General features: G+C 43.3%; 1 protein-coding gene across 1 annotated transcript in view; it reads left to right on the plus strand.

The window, feature by feature from the left end:
* The first annotated feature begins 7,827 nt into the window (after nucleotides 1–7,827).
* The window catches only part of cfap91 (cilia and flagella associated protein 91), a 133,483-nt gene continuing 123,637 nt past the window's right edge, over nucleotides 7,828–17,673 (plus strand). Inside the window, exons 1-2 of the mRNA XM_086006853.1 lie at nucleotides 7,828–8,141; nucleotides 15,656–15,732. Coding sequence (XP_085862979.1) covers nucleotides 8,066–8,141; nucleotides 15,656–15,732 — 153 coding nt within the window. The 5' untranslated portion in view covers nucleotides 7,828–8,065. The remainder of the gene's footprint in view (nucleotides 8,142–15,655; nucleotides 15,733–17,673) is intronic.

A 17,673-nucleotide genomic window follows, 5' to 3' on the forward strand; every position in this document is an offset into this window, starting at 1 on the left:
GGAAGTGGATATTGTACGGTGTGAAGGACCGGGTTCACTGTTACCTTAAAGACCCCACAGATGCGAACCTTCCTTGGTTCCCCAGGCATGCTGCTCAATGACTTTTTCATCACAGGGACGATGGATGTAGCCCACTCGCTCCAGTCTACCTTGGACAGTACACCTGAACATTCCAGACTCTCCAGCTCTGCTTCGACGGCTGGGCGGATCGCATAAGGTACCGGTCTGGCCTTAAAAAATTTTGGGCTTGCGTTTTCTTCAACTTTAATCGTCGCTGTCATGCCTTTTAGTGTTCCGAGTCCTTGCTGGAACACTTCTTTCGCGTCAGTTAGGATCTTTGACAGTCGCCCAGGTGTGACGTCATCATCCTTTTTGTCAGCCACAGTCAGTGCCTGTACGGAATGCCAATCCAGTTGTATTTTCCGGATCCATTCACGTCCCAATAATGGTGGTCCTCCATCTTGCAATACATACAGGTCTAGTTTTGGTGTTTCCTTACCGTTATATATAACGGTCACCCTTATTTTTCCTTTGGGGTAGACTTTTTGCCCCGTGTACATCTTCAAAATAATTTTTGTGTCTCTCAAAGGTATGTGTGAGAATAGCCGCTCGTAGTCCTGTCAGTTTATGACTGTTAGGGCTGATTCCTGTGTCCAATTCCATCTTTACCTGGACTCCTGCTATCTTGAGAGTGACCCAAATTGTTCGGTGATCCTCCGTTGTGATCACATTATGTAGTTTCAGACAACTCAGTTCCCTGCTTTCGGAGCCGTTATCACTCTTTTGTTCGTCTGAACTATTCTCCGTCATCTTATGTACCTTCTTGTACTTTCCTTTGGTAGGTTTCTTATTGCTGGTTTTCTTTCCCGACCTGCAGACTCGTGCTATGTGTCCTACTTTTCCACACTGTCTGCACATTTTGTCTTTGAACCAGCAATCATTCTGGTCGTGTGTTGTTCTGCCGCAGCGATAGCACTTCTCTGTTCCATATGACATTTCATTTGTGCCATATTCTTGCGGTCTCTGTTGTATCTCTGCAGCGCCCCGTGCTGCTGCTTCATATGATACCGCAATGCTGAAAGCCTTTTCCAGCGTAAGGTCCTTTTCAGATAAAAGCCGTTTCTGGGTTCCTTCACTTTGAAGCCCACACACAAACTTGTCCCTTAAGGTATCTGCCAGTCCCGCTCCAAACTGGCAGTGTTTCGATAGTTTGCGCAGTTCTGTTAAATAATCAGCATTGCTTCCATCCTTATGCTGGTTCCGTTTGTGAAACTGGAATCTTTCTGCTATCAGCAGCGGTGTGGGGTTTAAATGTCCCTGTAGTATCATTACTATGTCTTCAAAACTTTTTTCCAGTGGCTTCGTTGGGGTTACTAGATTTCGTAATAAACCATACGTCTTTGCACCCATTAAATTTAACAATAGTGACGCTTTCTTGTCATCTGACATCTCATTTGCCTTGCAGTAGACCTCTATTCGTTCGACATATGTAGTCCAATCTTCGACTTCATTGTCAAATGCGGTGATACTGCCACTCTTCGGCATTTTGGGTGTGGTTTAAAATGGCGTCTCCCGCGCTTTCCTTCCTCCCCCACTGCTGCCAACACCGCTCCCGGCAGTTCTCGTGGCAATGGCAGCGCCCTGTAGGTTTCGCGCGCTTCTCCTGCGCTGCTGCCAATGCCGCTCTCGGCGGTCCTCGTGGCAATGGCGGCGCCTCGCGGTTTTCTGCGCGTCTCTCTCTCCCTCTCTCCGACGCTGCTCGGCCCCTGAACACCGGCTGCGCCCTGTGCGCTCTGCCTTCTCTCTCTCTCCCCCGTCGACGCTGCTCGGCCCTTTGCTGTGCCGCTCGGTCAGGCTCTAGCCCGCCGCTGTCTGGGAAGAGTCTGCGCACTACCTGTTGCCAGCCCGTTTCGCTGGACCACCTTGACTGGAAAGCCAAGCCTGGCTCTCGACAGCCTCCCCCGCAATTCTCGAGTCTCTGCTGGGTGACTGGGCGGTTGCCCGTGGTCGACGCCCGAGTCTCTGGCCTTGCCCTCCAATCCACTGATCTCCAGGAACGAATCCCCGGGAGGTGATGCAGAGTTGCAGGTAGGTTCGAACTTGCCTTGTCGCCAATGTTGTGTCTGGGTATAATAAGACACAGACTGCAGGAGAAACGGTACAACAGGTGTTTACTCAACATGGCTCACAGTGGAACTGATCTGTACAGATTACTACTCAGTGCTATATACAAGTGTGGTCACTGCCGGTACTACAGTATACATGAGCTGTAAAAAGTAGTTCCCCCCTTAAAGGTATATACATTACAGTGTCGATTGCGCTGATACTCACTGGAGTTTAGAAGATTGAGAGGGGATCTCATCGAAACCTATAAAATTCTGTCAGGCCTGGACAGACTAGATGCAGGAAGGATGTTCCCGATGGCCGGGGAGTCCAGAACTAGGGGTCATAATCTAAGGATAAGGGGTAAGCCATTTAGGACTGAGATGAGGAGGAATTTCTTCACCCAGAGAGTGGTGAACCTGTGGAATTCTCTGCCACAGAGGGCGGTGGAGGCCAGTTGATTAAATATATTCAAGAAGGAGTTGGATATATTTCTTAAGGCTAAAGGGATCAAGGGATATGGGGAGAAGGCAGGGACAGGGTACTGAATTTAGATGATCACCCATGACCTCATTGGCGGAGCAGGCTCGAGGGGCCGAATGGCCTACTCCTGCTCCTATCTTCTATGTTTCTTACTCACGTTTGCGCTTCTAGCCAGAGGATAGTGGGGTAACGTATTAAGTCCTGCTTGTGCTGAATAAAGTTAAATCACTGTCACCAATACGGGTCAACCTCGAATCATTTGGAACCAGGATCCCTCTGGGATCTTATACTACATATACATAAAATAAAAAAACACTGGATGTGGGAAAATAATTACCAAACAAATAATTGTATCAGGAAAAAATCAATTAGAATAATGTGCTGATATAATAACATACAAGATATATTAGAATGTCAAATAAATCATTACATATTTGTCAAGTTTTTGAAAGGATTTTGCATTGCCTGATACTGCTGGCAAGAGAAGATGAAGTAAATTCGATTTTTTTCCCCCTCCCATTTCCCTTTCTATTTTCTTTTTGTATTTTTTGTAAAACTTCCTCAGACGGATAGGGTTGGATGCTAAAATTCTTGTTCCTTCCTGCTGAGGCCGTGAGTGGAAAGAACAAAATAAGCGGGGTCACCAGTCGCACAAGATGTTTCTTTGGATGTAGCAAACATTAGGCATTGGCAGTGTCGCTTCTGATTGGCTGCTACGCTCGCCGGCAGCTAGAAGCTAGTTCCCACAACATTTAATTCGGAAATCAATATGACAGTATAAATATTTGTATTACTCCTCAAGTTTTGAATCATGTAAAAAAAACAAATTGGTTTATACGAAAAAGAAAATAATACAATGTGGGTTTTTTTTTTTTACTGTGGAGATGCTATATTGACATCTGAAACGTAGCAAGTTATATTGTAACAGATTTGACTTTTCCCTCACCGCTTACAGGAGTAATGTAAACCCAGCTCAGCTGCAGCCGTGAACCGCCAATACAAAGTACTTTTCTCCCGGGCTGCTAGCAGCAGTGCCCGAAGATTGATCCTCAGTGCCAGGAGACACCCGGCCAAACTGGGAGGTTTGGCAACCCTATTACCCATCTTCAATATTTTTATAATTAATAAACTAAAGTGTTCAAAGACTGGTGTGGGAGAAATGGGTTTTGCTTCCTGGGACACTGGCACCAGTACTGGGGCAGGAGGGAGCTGTTCCGTTGGGACGGGCTTCACTTGGCCAGTGCTGGGACTAGAGTCCTGGCGGATCATATAACTAGGGCTGTAGAGAGGGCTTTAAACTAACTAGTGGGGGGGAGGTTCCTAGAGAGCAAATAATACAAATGACAACAGAGAAGGTCATAGACTTAGGTAGCAGTGGGGAAATTAAAAACCAGAGCATGTCAGGAAGGGGCAGAAGGTATGGAGTAAAAGGTAAAGTAATAAAAAGGGCAAAAGCAGGAAATAAGTGTCACAAAACATCTTTGAAAGTTCTCTATCTGAATGCACGTAGCATTCGTAACAAAATAGATGAGTTAATGGCACAAATAACTACATATGGGTATGATCTTGTGGCCATTACAGAAACATGGCTGCAGGGTGACAATGCCTGGGAATTAAACATACCAGGTTATTTAACGATCAGGAAGGACAGGCAGGAAGGAAGGGGAGGTGGGGTGGCTATGTTAATAAAGGAAGGAATCACTAATACAGAGAAATGATATTGGGTCAAAAGATCAGGACAATGAAACAGTTTGGGTGGAGGTAAGGAATAATAAGGGGAAAAAAACACTAGTGGGCGTAGTCTATAGGCCTCCGAACTGTGGCAACTCTGTTGGACGGAGTATCAATCAGGAAATAGTTGAGGCTTGTAATAAGGGAACATCTATAATTATGGGGGATTTTAACTATCATATTAATTGGACAAATCAAATTGGGCAGGGCTGCCTTGAGGATGAGTTCATTGAGTGTATTAGGGATGGGTTTCTTGAGCAGTATGTAACTGAACCGACCAGGGGGCAGGCAACCTTAGATCTGGTCCTGTGTAATGAGACAGGATTAATTAAAAATGTCCTAGTAAAGGATCCCCTTGGAATGAGTGACCATAACATGGTTGAATTTCATATTCAATTAGAGGGTGAGAAGGTTGGATCTCAAACAAGCGTGCTAAGCTTGAATAAAGGAGACTATGAAGGTATGAGAGTGGAATTGAGTAGAGTGGATTGGGAAAATAGATTAAAGGGTAAGACGATACATGATCAGTGGTGTACATTTAAGGAGTTATTTTACAACTTCCAAAAAATATATATTCCACTGAGAAGAAAAGGGTGTAAAAGAAAAGACAGCCATCCGTGGCTAAGTAAAGAAATTAAGGATAGTATTCGACTAAAAACAAGGGCATATAAGGTAGCCAAATCTAGTGGGAGGATAGAGGATTGGGAAAACTTTAAAAGACAGCAAAAAATAACAAAAAGATTGATTAAGAAAGGGAAGATAGATGATGAAAGTAAATTAGCAAAAAATATAAAAACAGATAGTAAGAGTTTTTATAGTTATATAAAAAGAAAAAGGGTGGCTAAAGTAAATGTTGGTCCCTTAGAGGATGAGACCGGGAAATTAATGGTGGGAAATATGGAGATGGCAAAAACACTGAATGAATATTTTACATCAGTCTTTACAGTAGAAGACACCAAGAATATCCCAACACTGGACAAACAGGGGGCTAAATGGGGGGGAGGAGCTAAACACGGTCAAAATCACTAAGGAAGTGGTACTCGGTAAAATAATGGGACTCAAGGCGGATAAATCACCTGGACCTGATGGCTTACATCCTAGGGTCTTGAGGGAAGTGGCGGTAGGGATTGTGGATGCATTGGTAATAATTTTCCGAAACTCCCTGGACTCGGCAATGGTCCCGGCAGACGGAAACTGCTAATGTAACACCCTTATTTAAAAAGGGCAGTAGACAGAAGGCTGGAAACTATAGACCGGTTAGCCTAACATCTGTGGTAGGTAAAATTTTGGAGTCCATTATTAAGGAGACAGTAACAGGACATTTGGATAATCATAATTTAATAGGACAAAGTCAGCATGGTTTTATGAAGGGGAAGTCATGTTTGACAAATTTGCTGGAGTTCTTTGAGGAAGTAACATATAGGGTGGATAAAGGGGAACCAGTGGACGTAGTGTATTTAGACTTCCAAAAGGCATTTGACAAGGTGCCACACAAAAGATTATTGCTTAAGATAAAAAAATCACGGGATTGGGGGTAATATTCTGGCATGGATAGAGGATTGGCTATCTAACAGAAGGCAGAGAGTTGGGATAAATGGTTCATTCTCAGACTGGCAATCAGTAACTAGTGGTGTTCCGCAGGGGTCAGTGCTGGGTCCCCAACTCTTTACAATCTATATTAACAATTTGAAGGAGGGGACCGAGTGTAACATATCAAAGTTTGCAGATGATACTAAGATGGGGGGGAAAGTAGTGAGTGAGGAGGACATAAAAAACCTTCAAGGGGACATAGACAGGCTAAGTAAGTGGGCAGAGATTTGGCAGATGGAATACAATACTGGAAAGTGTGAGGTTATGCACTTTGGCAGGAAAAATCGTAGAGCAAGTTATTATCTTAATGGCAAGAAACTGGAAAGTACTGAAGTACAAAGGGATCTGGGGGTCCTGATGCACGAAACTCAAAAGGTTAGTATGCAGGTGCAGCAAGTGATTAAGAAGGCCAATGGAATGTTGGCTTTCATTGCTAGGGGGTAGAATATAAAAATAGGGAGGTATTGCTTCAGTTGTACAAGGTATTGGTGAGACCGCACCTGGAATACTGCGTACAGTTTTGGTGTCCATACTTAAGAAAGGACAATAACAGAAAATGCTGGAAAAACTCAGCAAGTCAGGCAACATCCGTGGAGAGAAATTTGAGTTGACGTTTCGGGTTTGACCCTTCTTCAAAACTGGAGAGAAAAGGAACTAGATCGAAGGCAGGGCTGCGATCGGACAAAAGAATTAAAGAACCAAAAGAAGTAAAAGAGATTAGAAGCTAGACGAGATGGTAATAGGCTGTGATTAGGTGTAAAGTGTACTGGTAGGGCAAAAGATAGCTGCCAGGTGTGAGAGAGAAACAAAAGGAAAGGGGGGGGGGGGAAAGGAAAGGAGTGGAAAAATATAAGTGAAAATGAAATAGGGGCCGAGGTTATGATCTGAAATTGTTGAACTCGATATTGAGACCGGAAGGCTGCAGATACTTGCTCTCGAGTCAGTACAAAGAAGGTTCACTCGGTTAATCCCGGGGATGAGGGGATGGACATATGAGGAGAGGTTGAGTAGATTGGGACTCTACTCATTGGAGTTCAGAAGAATGAGAGGCGATCTTATTGAAACATATAAGATTGTGAAGGGATTGGATCGGGTGGATGCAGGGAAGATGTTCCCGATGATGGGTGAAACTAGAACTAGGGGGCATAGTCTTAGAATAAGGGGCTGCTCTTTCAAAACTGAGATGAGGAGAAACTACTTCACTCAGAGGGTGGTAGGTCCATGGAATATGCTGCCCCAAAAAGCTGTAGAAGCTACATCATTACATAAATTTAAAACAGAAATAGACAGTTTCCTAGAAGTAAAGGGAATTAAGGGTTACGGGGAGCGGGCAGGAATTTGGACATGAGTCTAGGTTCAGATCGGTCATGGCCCTGTGGGTAGCGGAGCGGGCCCAGGGGCCGTGTAGCCTGATCCTGCTCCTATTTCGTGTGTCTAATTCTGTTAGATGCAGGAGATGGTTCTGAGATAGTGGATTGGCAGTTAGGATCAGATCAGCCATGATCTTATTGAATGGCGGAGCAGGCTCGAGGGGCCGATTGGCGTCCTCCTGCTCCCATTTCTTATGTTCTTATGTTATGTTAATGCCTCTTGATTTTTCTCCTAAATTGTTCACAGCTGTATCTTGGGAGATTATTCTTTAATTCCTGGAGAGTCTGGGACAATCCTGGAGGGTTGACAACCTCACGTTTGGCTGCTGAATTGACCAATTATCCCAGTAGTTATATATTCTACAAAGTCTATCATCCCTTCCCTGAAATTTCAGATAAAGGGAGAAAATTAGAACCAGAATAATTTCCTCTTTAAAATTTAATTTTTTGGATGACATTAATTGAACAAGTTTAATTGATTTTTTAGAAATTCCTACTTCCGTTAACTGAAAGGGTTGCTGCAGAGATCCTGGCGGGTAGGTGGCGGTGTGTGTGGTTGGCAGCACTGCAGGCCCATCATTCTGCTCGTTTCGATCCTCGTTTGCTGTAAATGTGTTGCTACGGGGTTGCTATGGTGACCGCACGCTACAAACAAGATTGGTGCTGAACGGATTCTTTCGGCGAAAAGGAGTTTGAACGGATGAATTATAATTAATAACTCGACACCTTCGACTGAAATATCAGAAACCGTTGGAACTGTAATTAGCAGCCTTTCAAAGTCAAGCAGCATGAGCTTTACTGTAACTCAGACCCTGCAGGAGAAGCAACGATTCAAGCCCGAGCGAGCCCACGATTATATCTATGGTAAAGCAGCCGCTGTTCACTCACTCTACCGACCACTGCTGTGCTGACGATTGTTAGACTCGTTTTCAACTTTTTTTTGTCATTCTCCCCATTGATTTGCTCTAATTTTCATTCTCTGCTTTTCTGGCTCACCTGAAGTTAGGATACTATGGGTATCGGTCACCGCCCCAAAAATGGCCATTTTGTATGTGTGAATCTACAGAGTGAATATTGGGAAGCTATTTGCCTCTAGGAGCATTGCAGCTGCGTCTAATTCTGCCTTATCTAGAAACATAGAATAGTACAGCACAAAAGGAGGCCATTCGTCCCATTGAGTCTATGCCAGCTCTTTTGAAGAGCAATCCAGTTAGTCTCAGTCCCCTGCTCTCTCCCCATATCCCTGCAATTTATTCTCCAAGTATTTATGCAATTCCCTTTTGAAAGCTACTATTGAATCTGTTTCCACCTCCCGATCAAACAGTGCATTCCAAATCCTAACCACTTGTTGAGTAAAAAAAAAAAAAAAATTTTGCTTATGTCACCTCTGGTTCTTTTGCTACCACCTTAAATCTGCACCATCTGGTTATTGACCCTTCAGCCATTGGAAACAGTTTGTCTTTATTTACTCTATCTAAACCCTTCATGATTTTAAACAGTTTCTCTCTAACTGTTCCCCTTAATATCATGAAATCTTTGATCAGATCACCCCTTAACCACCTAAATTCTAGGGAATACAACCTTAATTTGTGTAATATCTCCTTGTAATTTAACCCTTGAAGTCAGAATATCATTCTGGCAACCCTGGCTTCTACAGTCTATTCACGTAACTCTAATCCCTCATCCCTGGAGCCATTCTAGTAAATCTCTTCTCTATCTTATCCAAAGCCTTCATGTCCTTCCTAAAGTGCGGTGCCCAGAATTGGACACAATACTCTAGCTGGGGCCGAACTAGTGTTTCATAAAGGTTTAGCATAACTCCTGGCTTTTGTACTCTATGCCTCTATTTATAAAGCCCAGGATCCCATATGCTTTATTAACTGCTTTGTTAACCTGTCCTGGCACCTTCAAAGATTTATGCACAAGCACCCCCAGGTCTCTCTCTTCTGGCATCCCTTTTAAAATTGTACCATTTAGCTTGTATTGCCCTTATTCTTCCTAGCAAAATGCATCACCTCACACTTCTCTGCATTAAGACAGGCTGGTGGAATTTATGTCCTCTTGAAGTCTATTACTATCTTCCTCACTGTTTACTACACTTCCAAGTTTTGTGTCATCTGCAAATTTTGAAATTGTGCCCCGTACCCCAAGTCCAAGTCATGAATGTACACCAAAAACAGCAGTGGTCGTCATACTGAACCCTGGCAAATACCACTGTATAACCCCTCCAGTCTGATAAACAGCCATTCACCACAACTCTCTTTTCTATTCCTTAGCCAATTTTGTATCTATGCTAACTGCCCCTTTTATCCCATGGGCTGCAAGTTTGCTAATAAGCCTATTATGTGGTACTTTATCAAATGCCCTTTGAAAGTCCATATACACAACAGCAAGTGCACGGCCCTCATCCACCCTCTCTGTTACCACATCAAAAAACTCAATCAAGGTAGTTAAACACAATTTGCCCTTAACAAATCAGTGCTGGCTCACCTTTATTAGTCCATACTTGTCCAAGTGGCTGTTAATTTTCTCCTGGATTATTGCTTCTAAAAGCTTCCCCACCGCCAACGTTAAACTGACTGGCCTGTAATTGCCAGGTTTATCCTTCTCTCCTTTTTGGAACAAGGGTGTAACATTTGCAGTCCTCTGTCGCCACCCCTGTATCTAAGGAAGATTGTGGCCTGCACCTCTACAATTTCTACCCTTCTCAGCAACCTAAGATGCCTCCCATCCAGACCAGGTGACCTATCCATTTTAAGTACTGCCAGCCTTTCTAGTACCTCCTTTAGCTATTTTTATCTCATCCAGTATCCTGACAACCTCTGTAGCTTTGGCAAAGTCCTCTTCCTTGGTAAATACTGTTGCAAAGTACTCATTTAGCACCTCAGCCATGCCTTCTACTGCCACCAATAGATCTCCATTTTGGTCCCTAATTGGCCCCACCACTCCTGACAACCCTTTTACTGTTAATATGCCTATAGACGACCTTTAGATTCCCTTTTATGTTAGCCACCAATCTATTCTTGTACTGTGTCTTTGCCCCTCTTATTTCCTTTATCACTTCTCCTCTACTTTTTATATTCAGCCTGATTCTCCCTTGTATTATCAAGCTAACATCTGTCATACACCCCCTTTTTCTGCTTCATTCTACTCTCTAACTCCTTCGTCATCAAGGGAGGTCTGGCTTTGGTTGCCCTCCATTTACCCCATGTTGTAACGTACCTAGACTGTACACAAATTATCTCCTCTTTAAAGGCCGCCCATTGCTTCATTACATTTTTGCCTGCCAACCTTTGACTCCAATTTACCTGTCTAAATCCCTCCTCAATTTTCTGAAATTAGTTGTCCTCCAGTTAAGTATTTTTATTCTAGATTGCTCCTTGTCCTTCTCCATAACTAATCTAAACTTTCTCATACTATGATCACTATTCCCGAGGTGCATCCCCACTGGTGACATTCTCCACTTCATTCCCTGGACTAGATCCAGCAATGCCTCCTTCCGCGTTGGCCAGGAAACATACTGATCAAGAAAGTTCTCCTGAACACACTTCCCTTCTCTGCCCTTAACACAATGACTGCCCCATTCAATATTGGGGTAGTTAAAGTCTCCCATTGTCACTACGCTATAGTTCATGCACCTCACAGTAATTTCCCTGCAAATCTGCTCCTCTATCTCCTTCCCACTATTTGGTGGCAAGTAGGGTAATGGCTCCTCTAGTATTTCTTAACTCCAACCAAATATATTCCATTTTTGACCCCTCAAGGACATTCTTTCTTTCTACAGGAAACTTTCTGGTATCCGGCACGGACGGGACCGACGTGTTGCCGGTTCAGCAACAATTCCGGATAACCGAACGCTATAGTAAAAGATACGGACCTTAGAGCTCCGTATAAAGCAACAAACCCTATTGCTTAGCAACAACTTCAGAACAACGTCCACAAGTTGCAAGCGTCTCTGTAGCTTAGCAACAGCTGCAGCCAAACCCTTGCCTTCCTCCATTTGTTGCTGTGCAAGTAATAAAAGTTACCTGAAACCGACTCCTGAATTTTGCCGGTTAACCGACATTTCCGGTTATTTAGGGGCCGGTTAATCGAAAGTTTCCTGTAGTACTGTAATATTTTCCTTAATCAAAACTGCTACCCCATCTCCTTTTTTTCCTTCCCTATCTTTTCTGAATACTAAGCATCCAAACCTCCTTTTTTGAGCCAGATCTCCATTACCACCACCACATCATATTCCCACGAGGCCATTTGCGCCTGTAGCTCCCCAGTCTTCTTAACTACACTTCGTGCATTTACGCACATGTACTTCAAACTTAACTTAGACCTTTGTATTTTCCGTGATCCCACCTAATTCTGTATTACTGTATTTCTAACTCTATTAACTGTGCACCTTTTTTCTACTTGTTAGCACTACATCTTAGTGCCCAACCCCTGACCGAATTAGTTTAAATCCTCCCCCACAGCACTAGTTAACCTGCCCGTGAGGATATTGGTCCCAGCTCTGTTCAGGTGCAACTCGTCCATCTTGAACAGGTCCCAGGAATCTGAAGCCCTCCTTCCTGCACCATGTCTCTAGCCACGCATTAACCTGCCATATCCTCCTATTCCTATTCTCACTGGCATGTGGCACTGGGAGTAATCCAGAGGAACTACCTTCAATGTCATGCTTTTTAATACATATGTACTTTTCAAAACTGAAAGAAGCAATAACCCTGACTGATTTCTCCTCCTCATCTTAGGGACACTGAGACCAGTTGCACCGCTTCCTTTGCCACCCTGATTGAGATTGGCAAATTAAGCACAGGCCAGGGATTGGACCTAGAAACTTCCTAGTGTCTGTGGAGCCCGACCAAGGCATATACTCACTGGGGGAGCCCACCACATTTTTGTTTTTTCTCTTTTTATTTTCTAATATAGTCAGGAAATAACCAACTGTTCACCACTGTGATAATTTACTTGTCAATTACAGTTGAGCATAATTTTCTTAAAGATGTGTGCTTCAGTTTGATATTCGTGGAGGTAGAATCAGCAGTGATGTGATCCTAATGTGTTTACAAATAAGCAATTGTTAATAAACAACAGGTTGCAATGATTCAGTCATTGACATAGTTACATTATCATGCCATTAGCTGTCTCTGTTTTCTGATTTAAATTGCTAAAAATATGAATAAAAATAAAAATGGAAAATTTGCTCAGCAGCTGATGTGGTATCTCCCAGCTTCTTGTGACCATTGCCAGAGCATCTCCATAGAGCTCCCCCAGGTCTATTACCATAGCTGTCAAGTTCGGGGAACTATTGGGAGGTACAGCAAGCAATAAAGAAGACAAATGGCATGTTGGCCTTTATTGCAAGGGGGTTGGAGTATAAGAGTAAGGAAGTTTTGCTACAATTGTACAGGGCCTTGGTGAGACCACACCTGGAGCACTGTGCACAGTTTTGGTCTCCTTATCCAAGGAAGGATATACTTGCCTTGGAGGCGGTGCAAGGAAGGTTCACTAGATTGATTCCTGGGATGAGAGGGCTGTCCTATGATGAGAGATTGTGTAGATTGGGCCTATACACTTTGAAGTTTAGAAGAATGAGAGGTGATCTCATTGAAACATACTGAAGGGGATTGACAGGGTAGATGCCGAGAGGTTGTTTCCTCTGGCTGGAGTGTCTAGAACTAGGGGGCATAGTCTCCGGATAAGGGACAGGCCATTTAAGACCGAGATGCGGAGGAATTTCTTCACTCAAAGGGTTGTGAATCTTTGGAATTCTCTGCCCCAGAGGGCTGTGAATGCTGAGTCTTTGAGTATATTCAAGGCTGAGATAGATTTTTGGACTCTAGGGGAATCAAGGGATATGGAGATCGGGCGGGAAAGTGGAGTTGAGGTCGATGATCAGCCATGATTTTATTGAATGGTGGAGCAGGCTCGAGGAGCCAGATGGCCTACTCCTGCTCCTATTTCTTATGATCAAGCAGCACACAGCCTGATGTTACAGGAACCGAGCCTACATAAATAGCAGTGACAATACTCCTACTTTAAAAACAAAATCCAATAGTAATTATAAAATATGAATAGCAGTTCTGCTGTCTGTCAGGATGGCCAATTTGAATGTTAACAGGAATTCCTGTAGTTTGATGCCTGTTTTCTTGGCAGCATGTGGTATACTGACTGATTTGATTTGATAAGCTCTGTCACTTTTCCTGGGTGTATGAAGGCAGTAGCATTTGGGTTGAGCATAGATATTTCAACATTAATTTTAAAAATACTACTCTGAGGAGAAATAAAGATACATTAAGATTACATCTTTTTAAAAAGTACTACTGTACTTGTTTTAAAACCATCTTGGACTCGGGTACTTCTAGTGCAGACTTAACTGGATATAAATTCTGATGAACAAAGTTCACGTTTGAGCATTTAATGTTCTTGTACTACTTTCCTTTGTGCGCTAATGTGTGGGTTAATGCCTGGATAAAAATAGCACCCACAGGAATGTAATACAAGCATGTTAAGCATTTGTGCATGTAGTTCACGATCAGATTTCTACCCTATCATTTACCAAAGACACCTTCATTACCCTCTTAAATGAAACAAAGTTTTATAAGTGGGCTGCAACATAATGATAAACTTATTGTACCACCCAGCTTCCGATACTTGTATTATATGAAGAAACTGGTTCTGCATCTCATTTAATAAAGCTTCCCCAGTACAGTGAACATTTATAGGGAGACCACTTATTTACAGTGACCATTCATTATTAAACAATATATTAATGATTCACACTTGGATGTCCCTAGCTGGTCATGCTAGATTGCTTGTTCTGTGTTCCATAACAAGTGTCTTATTTTTGACCACATGATTCAGTGGCATTACACTGCAATTTATGACTATGTTTGATGGTCCCTTGGATATATAAAACATAATAATCCATGGTAATTTGCTAGTGTAACAGTATTTGAGTTTTGCAGGAAAATCTATTTTGTCCAATTATTTGCTAATTTGTTTGCACAGTTTGAAAATGTAGTAATTGCATTCCTGTTCCAGTCTCCTGCCTTTTATAGCCTCTCTTTTTTTATTACCAGTGTAAGAGTTCATAGCCTTGAAGTGTAGTGGTCCTCCTCTTTTTTATTTGCTATCATAAGAGATCATTGCCCTGAAGTGTGGTGATTCTATTTCAAATCTCACCATGGCCAGTTGTGGAATTGCATTCAATAAATCTGGTAATTTGTGGGGTAGCATCAAAAGAAGAGTTACCATGAAAGCTGCTGGATTGTTGTAAAACCCCAATTGGAACACTCATGTCTTTCAGAGAAGGGAAGCTGCCACCCCATAACTCACACTATGTGGTTGACTCGTATTGACCTTTAAGGTGGTATAGCAAGTTTCTCAATTGTTATTAGGGCAAGGAGTGATGCATAATAAATGTGGCCTTGCCAGCGTCACCCACACCCAGATAACAAATAAAAATAAGCTAACTTTTTTTGGTGCTGTAATTGCGCAATATGGGTGAAGGGCAAAATTAGGGTAAGTATCCACCCCTTTCTTGCCCTGTTGCAGAATTCCAATAGGGAGTAAGTGGGCACTTCTGCCCATCGGCTCCATTGTGGCATCACAATAAGAGCTGGGACTGGTGAACTGACGGTCCCTGCCAGAGATTCCACCTATTCTGCCTAGCGTAAGGCCAACATATAATGCTGTAATGCAGCGTTGGTGAGACTCAATGTCATTTCCAAATGGCAATCAATCTTATTATAGATTGATTGCTGATCTCGGAGAGAATGATTGTTGTTAGGAAAATGGCAGTGACACAAAGGAACATGTCAGGATGAAGGTTTTGGCCAGACCAGTCATTTGCTGCTCCCCACTCCCCCAGTGCGACTAGGTGGGACACCGTAAATGGTGCAGGCGCTCATCCCGTTTATACTAATGACCTGGGAATAAGATTTGCAATGAGGTCTCTGCTGGGACAGTCTGGCAGGCAGAAGTCCTGCCCTGTTGCAGTTCTGGGGTGCAGTGGCCCAACCAGAATTTCCAGGCCCATATTTCCCTGATGGGTCTCTACCACTTTCAGCTTTTTGTTTTGGTTTTAACTTGGTAGTGCAGTTTTCAGAAATGGTATCTTCCCAGAACATAAATGTAATTTACTTTTGTATGAATTACAGCACAATGAAAATATAACCAAATTAGGCATTTATGTGGAAATTGATATTACAGTTAGATGAGTTCTTAGAAACAAACTAACTACTTGGCACTGAGGGATTTATGTTGATGATTCCTATAGTAAGCAGTCATTCTTATTTTAATTATATACAGCAATACTTCTCGTCAAGTTAGAAAAAAATTCTGTTGATGAACTATTGAATAACAAATTCTCTTGTCCACCACAGATCCTCTGTATTCAGTATCTAGTGAGAAGGACCACGCCAAGATGTCCATGAAGGCATTAACATCTATTAGCAGATTAGTGAGTACTCACAAATGCAGTTTATCAATATAGCGCAAACTAAAAATAAATTCTTCACTAGAATGGGTTGAGGGGGTGAATGTGCTGGTATTTTTTTTAACTTACGATTGAAATGCATGGAAATTCATAGAATAAGAAGCTTTGGAAGTATATTATCTCTAGGATCCTCTATGGTTATCATTTTTTTCTGGAAATAGTATTCAATCTCTATTTTCCTGAGTTCCCTGGTTTCCCCAGATAACACTCCTCCTCTGATGCTATTCTGAGATGCTTCTAAAAGGCATATAACAACATTTGGTACTGCTGTCTATATTCTCCCTTCCCCCTCCCCACATGGCACATTCTTTGATTCTCTCACACACTGGTCTGGATTGTCCTTACGAAAACTGCCCATTTTCGGGCGGTGAAGAGTCAGACTGGCAAGTAAATTGGGGTGAAACTCCACCTTTCAAAACGGCCACCAGATTTTCCTTCACATAACCTGCTGTGATTTTGATCTGTGTGCCGGAAACGGCACCACTGCATGTGAATGGAGCAGGCAGAGGCATGGCCAAGTGCCCCCTGAGATTACCCTGCCTTTCTACACACTTGCTGCTCCTGAAAATCAGAGCCATTGCTAAGGTGGCTCACAGGCAGGAAGAGATCGGGAAGGTCATAAGCTGTTTTTGTTAGGAGTCATTTCCACTACTTTGAAACTGCAGCATTTGAGTATTTAAAGGAACTTGGTGAAATTTGCTGAGAATTTTTTTTAAATTTGATCCTGGGATGTAGGCGTCGCTGGCAAGGCCAGCATTTATTGCCCATCTGTAATTGCCCTTGAGAAGGTGGTGGTGAGCCACCTTCTTGAATCGCTGCAGTCCATGTGGTGAAGGTACTCCCACAGTGGCGTTAGGTAGGGAGTTCCAGGATTTTGACCCAGCGACGATGAAGGATCGCCAATGTACTTCTAAGTCAGGATGGTGTGTGACTTGGAGGTGGTGGTGTTCCCATGTGCCTGCTGCCCTTGTCCTTCTAGGTGGAAGAGGTCGCAGGTTTGGGAGTTGCTGCAGTGCATCTTGTCAATGGTACACACTGCAGCCACGGTACGCCGGTGGTGGAGGAAGTGAATGTTTAATGTGGTGGGTGGCATGCCAATCAAGCGGGCTGCTTTGTCCTGGATGGTGTCGAGCTTCTTGAGTGTTGTTGGAGATGCACTCATCCAGGCAAGTGGAGAATATTCAATCACACTCCTTACTTGTGCCTTGTAGATGGTGGAAAGGCTTTGGGGAGTCGGGAGTTGAGACACTTGCCACAGAATACCTAGCCTCTGACCTGCTCTTTTTGCCACAGTATTTATGTGGCTGGTCCAGTTAAGTTTCTGGTCAATGGTGATCGCCCAGGATGTTGATGGTGAGGTATTCAGCGATGGTAATGCCGTTGAATGTCAAGGGGCGGTGGTTAGACTCTCGCTTGTTATTGCCTGGCTCTTGTATGGCGCAAATGTTACCTGCCACTTACCAGCCCAAGTCTGAACGTCGTCCAGGTCTTGTTGCATGCGGGCATGGACTGCTTCATTATCTGAGGAGTTGTGAATGCCACTGAACACTGTGCAGTCATCAGCGAACATCCCCATTTCTGACCTTATGTTGGAGGGAAGGTCATTGATGAAGCAGTTGAAGATGGTTGGGCCTAGGATACTGCCCTGAGGAACTCCTGCAGCGATGTCCTGGGGCTGTGATAATTGACCTTCAACCACCACAGCCATCTTCCTTTGTGTTAGGTATAACTCAAGCCAGTGGAGAGTTATCCCCCTGATTCCCATTGACTTCAGTTTTACTAGGGCTCCTTGATGCCACACTCAGTCAAATGTTGCCTTGATGTCTTGATACCTTGATGCTGCCAGAATTTAAAGGGTCCTCTGCATAATGAAATAATGGACTTCTCTCTGGGGATACCTTTGTT

Source organism: Somniosus microcephalus, chromosome 14 (genome assembly GCF_052327205.1).
Source record: "Somniosus microcephalus isolate GS21.2 chromosome 14, FLI_Smic_1.0, whole genome shotgun sequence".
NCBI lineage: Eukaryota > Metazoa > Chordata > Chondrichthyes > Squaliformes > Somniosidae > Somniosus > Somniosus microcephalus.